Source organism: Zootoca vivipara, chromosome 14, assembly GCF_963506605.1.
Source record: "Zootoca vivipara chromosome 14, rZooViv1.1, whole genome shotgun sequence".
Taxonomy (NCBI): Eukaryota; Metazoa; Chordata; class Lepidosauria; order Squamata; family Lacertidae; genus Zootoca; species Zootoca vivipara.
In genome coordinates this window covers 5,260,048-5,276,257 of record NC_083289.1, presented here as the reverse complement: position 1 = coordinate 5,276,257, position 16,210 = coordinate 5,260,048, and the positions used below count along the sequence as shown (strand labels likewise).

The following is a 16,210-nucleotide window of genomic DNA, read 5'->3' as shown; positions in this document are numbered from 1 at the left end:
TTATTGTCAAATGAGCCTCACCAACTTGGGAAATGACCAACGATGCTCCTACAAATGATCTCAGTGATCAAACTGGGATAGAAGGGGTTCAGGTGGACCCTGGACCCAAGTTATTTAGAGCTTTGTAAATTAATACAAGAAACTTGAACCTGGCTCAGAAGTAGATAGTCCATCAGTGCAGCTGTTTTAACAATGATGTCACATGTTCTCAACCAGAAGCTCCCATCACCCACTTGATCTTAGCCAAAAGGCCGAGAAGCTCCCATCTGGCTGCCACGTTCAGCATCAGCTGGAGCTTCCAAACCAGGACCAAGGACCACCCCACATAGAGCACCTTACAGTAACCTAACCTCAAGGCTACCAGCACATGGACTACAGTAGTCACCCAGTAAATTGGGTGTGAATAATTTAATCCACATTTTGGTGTGCTGCCCTGGAAACTTTTGATGAAGAGCAGATTACAAACATTTACACATGGTACAAACAATGGTGTGAGGTTGCAAGTAGCAAGGGAAAAAATAGTGTCCATGCTCAATTGTGAATCAAGAACCAAAGTTGTGCAGATGTCTCCCCTAGTTCAGCTTAAGCCAGCTTTTTCCAACCTGTGCTGGCCAGGGCTGACAGGAGTTGCAGTCCAAAACATTGAGAGGACACCAGGTTTGGGGAACACTGACCTGGGCAGCACCCTCTTGCCCTGATTCCCTTAGACCAGGGATGGGGAAACTGTGACCCTTAAAAAAATGTTGCTGAACTCCAACTCTGAGCTCTGGTCATTCTGGTTGGGGAGGGGGAAAGTGGTGCTTAAGAGTATTTTGCCATCTCAAGCTAGCCTACCTTACAGCTCTGGACAAGTTGCTGGTGGGCTGCCGTGTTCTTATTTGAAATGGCTGCATTCTGTGAGGCTGCAATGGTCTGAGTTGCAGCAGCTGCTGCTTGCTTAGCAGCAACCTGAAAAAAGGAAATGCAATTAAACAGAGGGTAAGAGAGACTGAGAGCAATGGGAAAAATGGGTGATCTGCTGTAGATCAGTTTCTGTAAACACACCTGTAAGTTTCTGTCTTGCAACATATACAGTGGTACCGTGTTTCTCATATTATAAGACATGTCTTATATTTATTTTTTCCTCAAAAAAACACACTATGGCTTATTTTCAAGGGATGTCTTATTTTTTTCTTCCTCCTCCTGCCGCAGCCGGCATTGCTGCTGCGCCTATCACTATGTCTTATTTTCGGGGTATGGCTTATATTCATTGAATGCTTAAAAATCCTGCTATGGCTTATTTTATGGGTATGTCTTAAAATATGAGAAACAGGGTACCTCTACTTACGAATAACTCTACTTACGAATGTTTCTACTTACGAACGGAGCTCCGTCCGCCATCTTGGATGCAGTTTAGATAGGATTTTTTCTACTTACGAATTTTTAGATAGGGTTGCTTCGACTTACGATTTTTTTCTCCCAATGCATTCCTATGGGATTCGACTTGCATTTTTTTTTTACTTACGAATGTGCCTTCGGAACGCTTTAAATTTGTAAGTAGAGGTACCACTGTATGCATACATATATTTATTTGTCAAAATGAAGAAACCCCTGGAGGCGTTTATTTTTGTGCAAAAGGACAGAGAGTCTGTTATTGAAAAAGACAGAGAGCATATAGTGTACCTGATCACGGCTGAAAGTAGCATGGAAGGGTAAGGTGCCAAATTCAAGGCAAAGCCATTGACACAAAGGCATGTTCCTTTGCAGCTGCCGCTTGAATTCAGCGCTGTTTGCAGCTGTGGCTTTACCTGTCATGTGCCTGACATCAAGGGGTGGATGGGGAAGAGTGCTATGGCCAAAATAGCCTCACAGGTTAAGCAGGAAAGGGTGGAGGCCTAATCAGCCCCGCAGTGTGCAGTTAAACACATCTGGAGGCCACCAGGCTGGTGAAAGTTGGGATATGCCTGATTGGAAAAGGTAAACAAGGAGAGGTTCCCAGGCTGTATTCTGACCTCTAATCTGTTGACGATTTTCTTCTTGATGGCATTCTGAGCAGCTGCATTAGTGGCCACTCGCAGACCTTCAGCTGCTTCGCGAAGCCTCTGCTGCTGGTCCTCATTGTCTGGGTTTGCTGCAGCTCCCTGGCAGAATTGATCACATGCACATACACAGAGGAAATAGAAGAGAGAGAGAAAGAGAAAGAGAGAGTTTTAAGTGCTGCCACTTACAGTATTGAAAAGGAACACTTCCGATGCTCTACTTCAAACCAGTTAATGTTTTGCAGGGATTTCTACTTAGATGCTGCATGCAAATGTCATCTAAATGTATATGTCTATCTAATCCAGCCATCCCTCTAACTCATCAATCCATAATTCCCCTTCAACCTGGCAATAATTGTGCTGAGTACCTTTGCAGCTTCAACCATCCGGGCTGTTGAGTCAGCCAGAAGTTTCGCAGCTGCCAGAAGTTTCTTGGAGTTTTCCATGTCTATCTCTGCCTCAGCATCCGACCTCATGGCGTTCACGAGATCCGAAGTTGCTTGAGCGAGGACCCTGGCCTGCCGTACCATTTCACCTACAACAGTATCGAGTTAAAAATCTGCTTTTTATCTCTCCTTTATCCCTCAGTGTTCAGTTCAGACATATCCCTGTCCTTCCTGACCAAAGTGCTGCATCCTGATGGGATGTTTGGAACACACTGGAAAAGCTCCACAGGCTGTTTTAGTCACATCTATTTGTTTATGAAAACATTTTTGTAGCTCCTCCTCGCAACCATCTTTAGATTACAAGGTACAAAGACACATCTATAGGTGCAAATTCAAAGTGTTGCCAAGATAAGATGAAAATGCAACTAATAACTTAGGCAGAGAAAAGTGAATTAGAAGCACCTACATAAATAATAATAATAATAATAATAATAATAATAATAATAATAATAATTTATTTATACCCCGCCCATTTTCCAACAGAAAAATAAAACACAGTAATCTATTAAACATTAAAAGCCTCCCTGAACAGGGCTGCCTTTCGATGTCTTCTAAAAGTCTGGTAGTTGTTTTCCTCTTTGACATCTGTTGGGAGGGTGTTCCACAGGGCAGGCGCCACCACCGAGAAGGCCCTCTGCCTGGTTCCCTGCAACTTGGCTTCTCGCAACGAGGGAACCACCAGAAGGACCTTGGTGCTGGACCTCAGTGTCCGGGCAGAAAGATGGAGGTGGAGACGCTCCTTCAGGTATACTGGACCGAGGCCATTTAGGGCTTTAAAGGTCAGCACCAACACTTTGAAACTCCAGCAAAGGCATGGGAATGCAAGAGTGTGCCAAGATGTCATCCGGGGCAGGGCCAGACTGTGCTCTGAGGGGAAACAATCCCAGGGAAAGGGTGGGCCACCACAGAAAAGGCCCTACCTCCACAGGCTGTGGCAGCACCACCTGGAGGCACCCCCAGCTGATGGTGTGGCTTTTCACAAGAACCTCCCAAGAGCTCGTAAAACTCCCATCAGATCAACTTGCCATAATAGGATCCTTTCGTTTCCGTTTAAATTGTGCAAAGTTTTGATTTTCATATTAACCAATATCTAACCGTTACTCAAACTTTCACCATTCTAGACACGCTATATTTTCTCCCTCTCTCATAATACTCGAACCCAGCTGGGACCACCCAATGAAGCCAAATGTTGGAAGATTTAGGGAGGATGAAACATAGTGGTCAAGTTCTCCCTTTTTAAAAGGGAAATTCCCTTATGCTGAATAGGCTTCCTCGCGAGAAATGGGAAAACTTGACAGTTATGATGAAAGGAGCATAGCTGCCAAGTTTTCCCTTTTCGTGCGAGGAAGCCTATTCAGCATAAGGGAAAATCCCTTAAAAAAGGGATAACTTGGCAGCTATGGAAAGGAGGTGCTCCTTCACATGTAGCAATAGCTTTAAAAGAGGACTAGACAAATTCATGAAGCTATTGGTTGCCAAGTGGTTTTGTACTACTTCCAGATATCGCCTGCAAATATCACTTGCTGGGAGGAATCACAAGTGGGGAGAGGCCCTGTTCTTTTGTTCGGGTCCTACTGGGGGCTCCCCATAATGGCAACTGGTGGGCCACTGTGGAAAGCACAGTTGGATCCAGCTGCAGGGCTCTTTGTAAGCTCTTTGAGCATGGATCTATTTCCCTAAGGTCAGGGATGTAGTGCTTCCAAATAAATAACATCCCTGAATGTACTGTAACAAACATTGCTCTCGACTTTACACTCATTTAGCGCTGTATATACAGTATTTATCATTGTGTGCATACAATACTTGTATTCTAGCAGGCATTTTAAGTAAGTTGTACTAGGTCAACTTCACGTTCTTGTTGTTGTTGTTTAGTCATGTCCGACTCTTCGTGACCCCATGGATCAGAGCACACCAGGCACTCCTGTCTTCCACTGCCTCCCGCAGTTTGGTCAGACTTTGAGAACACTGTCCAACTGGTGGCTTCGAGAACACTGTCCAACCATCTCGTCCTCTGTCGTCCCCTTCTCCTTGTGCCCTCAATCTTTCCCAACATCAGGGTCTTTTCCAGGGAGTCTTCTCTTCTCATGAGGTGGCCAAAGTATTGTAGTCTCAGCTTCAGGATCTGTCCTTCCAGTGATGTCTGAGGGCTGATTTCCTTCAGAATGGATACTCTCTCAAGAGTCTCCTCCAGCACCATAATTCAAAAGCATCAAATCTTCGGCAATAAGTAGCACTGTATATAATCCTTACAACAACCTTGCGAGGGAGGTCAAGGGCAATACTAAAACTAACCCCCACCCCTTTGGCCCCAATCAAGGCTGACCTGGCACATTCAAGCAGCTTACCAGCATCCCCCATGGAACTGAAGATGCTCTCGGTGACACACATGATGGTGTCCGTGGCCTGGTCGTAGCGCCCAATGGGCTCCCCCCGGCTGGCAAATTGGCGGACATGCTGCAGGAGATCGTTCAAGGCCTGGCTCACCACACTGGCGGCTGCGCTGACCTGCTTGAGCAGCTCAGAGTCGTCTGTGGCCGCCTGGCAGGCTCGGACACAGTTTTCCACAGAACGATCCACCAGCTTCCCGGCCTCTATCAGCTGCTCCTGACACACAGGGGAACTGATGGTCGGGCTCACAACCTGTAACGGAAGCACAGCCGCCATGTTTGACACAGGAGAGCTGTCTGTCCTGCCCTCACTTACTCTTGACGACAACTCTGTGTGGGAATTTGGGCCGAGAGACGGACTGAATGTCCCAAGGACGCCCAATGAATTTTATTTATTAGATTTATATCCCATCCTTCATCAACAGATCTCAGGGTGGTTCACAAGATAAGAATACAAGATAAAAGCACAAATAAATAGAAACAATAACTCCCCTCCCACAAACACATTTAAAAGGCTGTAGAGTAGAATATTGATCAGCCCAAGGCCTGGTCGAAGAGGAACCAGGCCCGGCTCTAGGTGTAGTCCCGGTGGTGCGGGGCGCCGGGCCGGCAGGGGGGCCCTCGCGGCAAAGCTGCGCGGAAGCCGTGTTGCGCGCTGCGAGGGCGCCGGAGCGATCTCTGCGCCTCAGCGCCAGGGCGCCCGACCTGGTTGAGACGGCCCTGAGAGGAACGTTTTTGTATGGCGCCTCAAAATATATAATGAAGGCGCCAGATGAACGACCCTGGGGAGAGAATTCCACAAATGGGGAGCCATGGCAGAAAAGGCCTGTGTGTCTACTCGATTTGAGGGATGGGATCAATAGCATAAAACTCTGCTACACAGGATACACAGGTGGCGGTGGGAGGTCTTGGGCCTACTGCTGTCTTGCAGCCTAACCCAGAGGGAGCCAATAGGGGCCTCCAGATGTTGCTGGACTGCAACTCCCATCCGCCTCATTCAGCAGGTCCAATGACTGCAGTCCACATTAGGACGGCATCAGAATGTTGAAGGCTGTGCTAGATATTGTCAACGTCCATTGAGAAAACAGTTTGCACTCTCCGATGATGCTTATATTTTAAATAAAAGAGCACAGCCCCAGATGGGTTCATGGAATCATAGAACAATAGAGGTGGAAGGGATCCTGAGGGCCAATTAGTCCAACCCTCTGCAATGCAGTTATCACAACTCCTGGGGCCTTTTTTTATCAACTTCTCTGAGCCTCTTCCTGTCTTGTGCCAAACTCCTGTCTATGAGGAGCTACTGACAGACTATTCTGCAAGGGTTCCAACCTCCCACCGATACCAGAGTCGCACCTTTGCACAGGCCACCAGTTGAGAAGTGGAGAGGGCACACTGCGTGGCAGCAGCGATCACCCTGTTCTGCAGAACCGCGTCTTCGGCCACCTGGGCCACATTCTTGGCCTTCAACACCAACATGGCGGCGGCATTGGCGACGGCTTTGGCAAGACTCATCAACACATCCTGGAGAAGGCGGAGGGTCAAGGAAGAGATTCGTGCTCATTTCAGTTTTATCTCCAACACAAACACCTCATTTTATCATCACAAAGACTATGACAATGATAACACAGGAACCAAAGAAAGGGTTGCCATATTTTGAAGAGCATAAAATAGGACACATTTGCCGACTTCTGCTTTTAACTATGGGTCGCTATGGCGACTCTAGCCATGGAAAAAGGGGATGTGTCTTGAAAAAAGAGGACATATAGTCACCCTGAGTTCCATTGGTCAGTTGAGCTCCATACTGTCTACACTGACTGGCAGTGGCTCTCTAGGATTTCAGGCAGGAGACTTTTCACAGGCCTATCTGGAGATGCCGGGAATTGAACCCGAAACCTTCTGCATTCAAAGCAGATGCACAACCACTGAGCTACAGCCCGTCTCCTGTTCTGAAAGCTAAAAGCCAAAACACTCTTTTTAAAATAATAACGACAGAAGTTAGGAATAATTGTGGTGGTGGTGGTGGTGGTGATGATGATATAAAGCCAGGGGTCCCCAGACTTACCAGCGTTTGGGCCGGTTCCCACCGCGCTGATCGCGCAGCGGGCCGGTGAGCGGGGGAGTGCGCGCTTCCCGGGTGGAAAAAACGCCGAAAATCCGTTGTGCGCATGCGTATGGGCCTCCCCTGACCCGGAAGTGCACCAGAAATGACCTCTTCCGGGTCGGGAGAGGCCCATACGCATGCGCACAAAAGATTTTCAGCGCTTTTTTCCCGACCCGGAAGAGCGCTGCCGCGCTGCGCGTCGTAAGAGCGGGCAGCGGTGGCAGGCGGCGGGGGTCGTCGCGGGCCGGATTGGCAGGCCAATTGGGCCGCATCCGGCCCCCGGGCCGTAGTCTGGGGACCCCTGTATAAAGCTAAAGGTAAGAACAGAAAATGTACTTATGGTACTGAAAACATTTATATTGGGGCCACAATATTTAATTGATTAATTGGTTACATTAACCATTTTTAATTGACTAATTTTGCCCATATACAAATTTAAATCAACAGAGTAATGGAATAATAAGCTAAAATTCAAAGGAGTAACCAACTGAAAACTTATTCAGGGGAGCTGTGGCTCTGAGTTATACATGGTCACAGCAATGTTCTACTCAGATCCAAGCTGGAGAGGGAACAGCACAGGAGATGCCCTCACCTGGAATCGTTCATCGGTTTCATTTTCTCCGATCTGTCTGAGAAGCTCGCCGCTGGCTTGCCCTATGCTCCCGGCTGCTGTCAAGACCGTCTGGCGGGGCTAGTTATGGGGAAGAGAAAGAGATTATGAGGTTAAGCTACTAGGCTAATACAAGGAGGTGAGGTTCTTAGATCCCTTGTTTTCCAGAAGATCGACAGAGCATGTTGCTGCACAGAGGAGACCTCTTATCCAAAATGAGCTGATCCAACTACAGTATAGTCTAAATACACAAGGCATCATCATCAGCCAGGAAATTCTTTCTTCAAGTCTCAATCTTCATCTACCCATCCTCAGTCTGTTATTAACTTTACACCTTTTATTCGGTCTCTTTTCCTCTGAGCTTCCTTGTCCCATTAATGCCCCTACATCACTTCTTAGGTCTTCAATCTATAAATGTGCAAGGTTTTAATCCCAGCTGAACGGACAGCTTCCCCTTCCCTCATAGAAACCAGACTGCAAAACTGTTTGGTTCTTTGCACAACGGAACATGACTCTAGCCAGTCAGCACCAGAGACTTCACTGCCATAAGTGTGAGACATTATCAATTTTCAGGAAAGCAAGAGAAAACTATCGTTGTGTAGAGGTAGGTACTCAGTACTCATTCCAAACACCTTATCCCTGCAATACCTTTATTAGGTGAACCAAAATGTCACAAAACAATGTGTAAGCTTTCAGGTTCTCAGTAACTCTTCCCAGAACTCTTGCAGAGAACTCCAAAGCTTGCACACGATCTGTGAAGTCTTGGTTGGCCTAAAAGGCAAATTCATGGAGGAGAAGGCTATTAGTGCCTCTGCCTCCACTGTTGGAGACAGCAATGCTTCTGAATGCCAGCTGCTGGAACCCACAGGAGGGGAGAATGACTCTTGTGCTCAGACCCTGCTTGTGAGTGTCCCACAAGCATCTGGTTGGCCAATAATAGTACTACAGTGGTACCTCTTACGAATTTAATGCGTTCCGAACGCACATTCGTAAGTCGAAAAAATTTGTAAGTCGAATCCCATAGGAATGCATTGGGAGAAAAAATTTGTAAGCCGAAGCAACCCTATCTAAAAATTCGTAAGTAGAAAAAATCCTATCTAAACCGCATCCAAGATGGCGGATGGAGCTCCATTCGTAAGTAGAAACATTCGTAAGTAGAGGTACCACTGTACCTTAATATGGCACTTCCTGTTTTGATTATTAGCCTTACATCCTTCAGAATAGCGAACATGAAACAAAATTTCGGGAAAGGAATTATCAATGTGCACATAACCTGCATGAAATCGTGATACACATACAGGACTCAGGATTTGAGTTCCAGCAGGGAAAATACAGCTCAGGCCATCTGTAGCTTTACAGAAGCCTTGCTGGGTTGCATGCGTGGGCCCCTGTGCTGAAGTGAGAGCATGAGCAAATTCTGAGCATGCCCCAGTTGGTGAAATTCTGGAGAGCTCCATGGGAGAGGCAGAATGTGTGTTAACAGCTGATAAGTCATTTGGGGGATTGAGAGAAAGAGAAAGGCACACACAGCAGCACAGATTATTGGTTTCAAGACAAGATCTAGTAAGATGAAAATCCAAGGAAAGCCATTCCAAAGGGATGGGCTAAGGAGAAGGCAGGAAAGCACTAGTCAGGGCCAAAACCCTATCTACCCCAGGAGTAGTCAATGTGGAAAATAAGAACCCAAGAAGAGCCTGCTGGATCAGGCCAATGCTCCATCCATTCCAACATCCTGCTTTCACAGTCGCCAACCAGATGCCTGTGGGAAACCAGCAAGCAAGACCCGAGCACGAGAGCTCTCTGCCCTCCTTTGGTTTCCAGTTGGACCACAACTGCCATCAGCTCCTGCCAGCGTGGGCAATGGTGAGGGAAGGTGATGCAAGCTGAGGTCCAATGACGATTAGAGGGCACCAGGCTGGGGACATTTGACAAGAAGCACACCACATTGACTAACTCTGCTCTACCCAACCATTTAATAAGGAGCTACATCATCTTGCCATTGGGAAGTACCCTTGAAAAATGCAATTGTGCAATTTTTCACAGATTTCAACATATCTTTCCCCCAGTATCTAGTGTCAAAACTCTGTGCTTATGAGTCAGTTCACCTCTCCTGACGTTGGCTCCACAGCCTTCAGCAAGTCCGACACAGCTCCTGCAAGGGTGCGGGCGGCTTTCAGTAGGTCCTCCCCACTTCCAACGTCATCATCCATTAGCGCAGCAAGAAGCTTGACACCTTTGGACATCTCAGTGAGGTTTGAAGAGATGGTGGTGATCGCACACCCCACAGCAGTATAGTCCGTGTCAACTGGGTCACCTGCCAAACAAGAAGGATCAGCCACGGATGGGTCAGTAAATGAATAGCCCCTAAAGTCAACAGAGAGACCAGCAGTTAACAATGTTTTCTTTCTTTTTTGTTTACTAAGTCACAGTTTGGGAACTTGCTGCCTTCCAAATGTTGTCAGACTCCAACTCCGATCATTCCTGATAGCTGAACACACTGGCTGGGGCTGATGGGTGTTGGACTCCAACAAACACTTGGAGGTCCACAGGTTCCATGTCCCTAGCTTATATTTTTTAGAAGCCTTACTAAACCTGGTGCCCTGCTGTACTATGACTCCCATTGTCCCTCCTCACTGACCATGCTGCCTGAGGCTGATGAAACTGCAGTCCCAACAACTTCTGAATGGCCTTCAGGTCTCCATCTCTGCGCTAAGGTTTTAGTGCTACTGCCCTGACACTTTATTATTATTATAGTTGTATACCACTCTTCATCCAAAGATCTCAGGGTGGTGCACAGCATAAAATTACAGAATAAAACCACAAAGTACCGTACATAATAAAAACAAGGAGAAAACAAAACAAACCAGCTCCCCTTTATTACATAAACAGCCCAACAACAAGAACCCGCCGAAAGCATACTGTCACAGGGTGCTCGTTGCGACTACTCTAGAGTAACGACGCTGCACGTTCTGGCCTTTTCATGCTTTTATTAAGTGCAGTCTATTTACAGTGATAGAGCTATACAGGAGACATCCGTCTAGTCTGAACCAGAACCCTGGAATGGCGCGCTCCGCGTCTTCTTCCAGCATAAGAGCCTGGGCACGCCAAATCGCCTTCCGCGTTTCCTCCTGCGTAATTCCGGAACCGGAGGGAAAAAGGGCCTCCTTTCCCTGTTTTCCTTCTCCCCCTTTCCCCCCCCTTCCTCTCCCACGTGTAGCAGGGGCTCTCCTATGCTGCCAGAGCCCCGTCTCCTCCCTTCTCTTTCCTCACTAGACTCTTCCCCCTCCCCGCTGGCACCACTGCTGGTGGAGGAGCTGCTCCTCAGGATGGGAGGGGGCTCTCTGTACTGTTTGCCCCTTACACATACGAATCAACTTGGCTAACCTGACCCTACAATCCCCCCACATGCAAACAACTCTAGCTGCAGTCAACTAAAAACAACCAACCATGGCCTGCCCCCCCATCTTTCTCACTGCCAAGGGAAAATAATAAATGAATAGAAAGAGAACTTACCCACGTGACACTGACACAAAAACCTTGTGCACACACTTAAGTAAAAGAATATAAGCTTTACCACCCCACTCCCTCTCCCCCTTCCCCACCTTATACAGTAATACCTCGGGTTACGAATGCGATCCGTTCCGGATCGCAGTTCGTAACCCGAATAGTTCGTAACCCGAACGCGATGGGCGCCGCCATTTTGCGCATGCGCAAAGCGCGAGTTCCGCGCTTTGCGCATGCGCAGATCGCGCAATCGCGCGCGCGCCGCTTCTGCGCACACGCACGCGGCGAAAACACTTCCGGGGTTGCGCAGTTCGTAACCCGAACTGTTCGCAAACCGAGGTGGTCGTAACCCGAGGTACGACTGTACTGTACACAACACTAATGTCTCACATCAAATGTAACTGATCTGTAGAAAAGACTCTACAACCTGAAAAAGAGGCAATGCACATATTTTTGTAAACCAAGAAAATATATTGTATTTTATATTTTTAACTATGCGCTGCCAGTGGTGAACGGTGCCACTTGGCTACCTGGGGCGGCACCCCCTGGGAGCGGGGCGTTGCTCCGCAGCGCGCATGCGTTGTGAAGTCATGACGCATGCGCCAGGATGGACTGCGCATGTCCATACATGCACAATCCATCCAGGTGGCTGGCGCGCTCTGAAGCAGAGCACGCTACGGAGCGGTTTGCTGGCACCGCAGCCCGGCAACCCGCTCCGTAGCACGCTCTGCTTCTTCCTGCTCTGGCAGAGGAGGCGAGGGGCAGATCAGGGGCTGGGGGTGCTGCCCCTGCCAGAGTGGAGCTAGTGGCGACCCGCCCCCTATGCCCCTCCCTTCCTATGCGCCTGTGCGCTGCCTGAATAAGGCCAATGTCCAGCTTCATTGGATGACCATACATTCTAGTGTTATGAGACAGGGACAAAAACTTTTCTTTCTGCACTTTCTCCAAATCTGCAATGAGAAAGATTCTTTTCTGCCTGTGACCCTGGAGAGCTGCTGCCAGTCAGAGTAAATAACAATCTGGACTAATTGTCTGACCTGCTCTAAGGCAGCTTCCTACGTTCCTTAGGGTTGTTTGTACAGTTCCAAATGATGTTTTAGCATTGCCCTCTGAATCCACCCATAGTCTCCCATTTCTCCTGCATTAAGGTCTGCAGCCACCTGCAGAAGGGAAGGCTCTTGAATGACCCATAAGCCAGCATGACACTGCAGAGGAACCTGCACACCAGCGACTGCCAACTCACCTGCTGTAAGGTTCACAACAGAAGCCGTTCCTGCAGTGATGGCATCAACCTGAGAGTGTATTTCATGTTTGGATTCATCCACTTTGTTCTGAACCCAAACTCTGGAAGCCTAGAAAGCAATGGAAAAGGTCAGCTTCAATATGCATAGCCACCTGAAAGAAGCACCCATGAGACAGGGAAAGTGAGTATGCTCAAGTCAGAGGCGGGGATTGGGTAGGAATCCGTTCAGTCTGCTTTTGTAGTGCGTAGACCTGATTCGGTAGTCCAAATTAGCTCAAGGATCAAACACAACTGATGATGCATTTCTCCAGATTTAGGGTATGCAAAACAGTATTTATTTTACAGGAAAAATGTTTTATTTTATTTATTTTACAGGAAAGATGTGTATCTTAGGGGAAACTGTGTACAATCTAAATGTGGACCATTTGTGTGCATTCTGCCAGAAAATCTACACAGACGGGGTGGAGCAGACCTAGGACTTGAGCGCCAGTGAGACTGTTAACAAGAGCTGACAAAGGGCTTGTTCACAGATTGATGGATCTGGTTGTTTCCTACAGGGAGGGGCACCCAACTGCATGCTGCAAATTGCCAAAGAACATTTTCTTGAAAGTCCTGCCAAAATGCAGCACGGGCACCCGGATGCATGGGGAAATGAGCAAACTATCACACAGCCCACCTCCATTAGGTTTCTGCCTGGCCAGCCCAAGACATTTTGCTGTCTGAGGCAAAGGGCAATACTATGAGACCCTCCCCTGACACCCCTCAATTTCATGCTCAGAATGAGGTTGGCGTGGCAGCTGATTCCTCTTTCAGTAATGGCAATGGGATGAGATGGCATCCTCCACTGCAGGTTATTGTTTTGGGTGCATCACCTACCATGTGCAAAAACAGAGGGGAATGGCAGGTGCGTGTTGCCCCCCCTCCCTCTCCCTTCCCCTCCTCCACATCTGCCACCTGAAGCAACAACTTTGCTCTGCTTAACTGGCCCCAGATTCTTGAACTGCGTGCGTCTTGCATCTCCTCACTGCTTTGCTGGGCAGCCAAACTTACCATGTCGTTTCCTAATGGTGGGAGGCTGTCCACCTCGGTCAGGTCAGCCTGGGCCTGCTGAACCGCATGCATGCTGGTGTTGATCGTTCCCATCAGGGCCTGCTGGGCAGAAGTCTAGGGAGGAGGAAGGTGGGGGGAGAAAGTTGCCAGGGGCAGTTCACAGGCAGCTCTGAGCTCTTGGGAGAGATTTCCAGAAAAAGACACCTCATCCCCAATGACGAGTCGTGCGCAGCAAACATAATGAGGTCAAACAATCAAGAGCAACAAAGATCAGCCAAGCATGCTCTGAGGGATCCGTCCTGGGCAGTTCGAGGAGGAAGAGTCAAGGGAGGTTATTTTCGCTGGGGATTCTACCACAAATAAATCTGTCAACAACTGTTAGAGCAAGAGATAATATCTGCATCGGGGTGGGAAGATGGGTGGATGGGAGCGGCTTGTCATCCCCAGCACTATTCATTGGGTCACATCTAAAGCTGCCTCAATTAGAGACTGTCACATCCTACTCAGGCAGAAGCAGGGCTGGTGAGGGTTGTGACCGGGGCGGGGGCATGTTTGGCACAAGGGTCCAAGGCTCCCCCCCCCCACTGCTGGCTTTTCCTCTTTCTGAATAAATTTGGGGAAAGCTGAGGTGGGTCACCACCTTCCAGTACAAAGGCTGTTTGTGATGGATGAGCCTGATGATTGTTCACAGACGATGGACACCAACTCGGCTTTGAATCTCTTCTGGGATAAGTGACCGGAATCCTCCCAGAGTCCTGACACTGCACCAGGTTCATCAGCAAATGCTTTTCAATTGCTGATTGACATCTGCATTAAAAGGTTTTACTGAGGGAAAACTAAACGGAGGAAACACCCTGATGTTTCAATGTACCACTCAGCTGGGAATAATGATCCTTGGCTGGCAGTGGCAGTAAGAAACTGTGAACTTATAAGTCTGTTCCTTTACAGTTCTGTCTTCAGCTTCTTAGCTTTCGGAAGCATGACATGACAGGGATGTTTCCTTGTAAGAAGCAAGTAATAGGGTGGGAAAATAAGCCTATTCAGAGTTTTAACTCCTCTGCCCCACTAACCCAAAGCACAGTCGACCTTTACAGGACATTCTACAGCCAGTATCCCCAACTGAGGCACAACTCAAGCCATGGAGCTAGCCAGATGGACAAATGGATGGCCTGGCCCGTTATGAGGGTGGTTCCTGTGCTCCTAGCACCCTTCTGCCTGTGGTATGACTGCCCCCCCCCCCAAAAAATTGTGTCTTGAAGCTCTGAAAGAGCATTTTCAGAAGGGTGAAAACCCCAGGTAAAAACCAGGAAGTGGCTACGTATTGGTGAGGAGGATAACAAAAGACCAGAGGGTTGCTTACCAAGGGAGGCATGTGCCCTCTGTGCATTTGGCCGACTGTCACCTGCTGCTGCGGAGAAGGCATGCTGCCAACGTTGAAGGTCTCTGGCCCCATGGAGCCTGAACGCATGACAGCTGGCAGGGCGACAGAGCCATGCTCTACTTTCCCCGTTCGGTTGAACTGCTGCTGCAAGATGGTCGATCTGCAAAGGAAAGCATGGGACGCGACTGCAAAAAGTTGTGGATTTCCCCCCAGTTTGTTTTTACCTTGCTCCAAGAAGCTCAAGGCAGAAAAATCGTTCTCTTGCCCCTTTTTTCCTTGCAACAATCCTGTGAAGCAGGTTAGGCTGAAAACCTTTGTGGTTTAGTGGGGGGCTGGAACCCAGAGTTTCCAGCCAGATTGGGTGGGGTACACTGCATTCCAGCAATCAAAAGCCAGAGGTACTACACATATGCCCCTCCTTCCAAGCAAGCAAGAGGCATCTCCATTCCAGCCCAGCGAAAGCACTTGAGAAGGATGCAAAGCAGGGCCAGGGAGGGGCATGGCCTAGGGAGAAGCCTGAGGGTCTCAACCAAAATGCCTGAGGGGGCCACATGGACCCCAGGGGCCTAAGGTTACCCACCTCAGTCAATACTGAAGAGTTGGGCCTCTTTGGAAGCTCCAGTCAGTGCAGAAGCAGTGGCCAAACTGCTGATGGGGGCATCTGGCGGAGAGCCTGTGACCCCATTGTTTAAGCCCATCTACTACCAAGCCATGATCAAGGTCCCTGCATTAATTTACAAAGCCCTGAACAACTTAGGTCCAGGGTACCTCAGGGACCACCCAAACATTTACATCCCAGCCAGATCACGAATATCATCTGCAGGAATGTCACCGGCAGGGCTCATCTGACAACAAAAAGAAACCGAGCTTTCAGTGTCATGGGCCAAGCCTTGTGGAATGCCCTGCCAAGAGAGATTCAGCAGGGGCCTTCTGTGCCAACTTTTAAATGCCTGATGAAAATTCTTCTGTTCTGCCAGGCCTGTGCAGACAATTTGGAATACCTATATGTCTTTCCACAACACTTAGCTGATTTCTGATTTTAACTTGTTCATATGGTTTTCATTGTATGGTTTTATGCAAAATTGTTGTAAACATCGTCCAGCCTGGACACTGAGGTCCAGCTCCAACGGACTTCTGACTGCTCCCTTACTGTGAGAAGTGAGGTTACAGGGAACCAGGCAGAGGGCCTTCTCAATAGTGGTGCCCGCCCTGTGGAACGTTCTCCCACCAGGTGTCAAGGAAATAAATAACTATCCGACTTATAGAAGACAAGTGAAGGCAGCCCTGTTTAGGGACGTTTTTAATGTTTGAAATTTTATTCTGTTTTTAATGTTCTGTTGAAAGCTGCCCAGAGTGGGGTGGGGGTGGGGTAAAAATAACAAATTTATTATTATTATTATTATTATTATTATTATTATTATTATTATTATTAACCATGCTGATTTTTAAATGAAGGTATGCAAATACTTC

At 48.1% G+C, this 16,210-nt stretch overlaps 1 protein-coding gene across 3 annotated transcripts in view; it reads right to left on the bottom strand.

Annotated features, from left to right (window-relative positions):
• Positions 1–16,210, bottom strand: part of TLN2 (talin 2) — a 185,612-nt gene that overhangs the window by 76,193 nt on the left and 93,209 nt on the right. For all 3 annotated transcript variants that reach the window (XM_060282860.1, XM_060282861.1, XM_060282859.1), the window contains exons 13-22: positions 14,720–14,900; positions 13,360–13,473; positions 12,310–12,418; positions 9,668–9,876; positions 7,545–7,643; positions 6,205–6,372; positions 4,810–5,104; positions 2,387–2,553; positions 1,992–2,120; positions 835–948 (exon numbers count right to left, since the gene is read on the bottom strand). In XM_060282860.1, the coding sequence (XP_060138843.1) occupies positions 835–948; positions 1,992–2,120; positions 2,387–2,553; positions 4,810–5,104; positions 6,205–6,372; positions 7,545–7,643; positions 9,668–9,876; positions 12,310–12,418; positions 13,360–13,473; positions 14,720–14,900 (1,585 nt within the window). The remainder of the gene's footprint in view (positions 1–834; positions 949–1,991; positions 2,121–2,386; positions 2,554–4,809; positions 5,105–6,204; positions 6,373–7,544; positions 7,644–9,667; positions 9,877–12,309; positions 12,419–13,359; positions 13,474–14,719; positions 14,901–16,210) is intronic.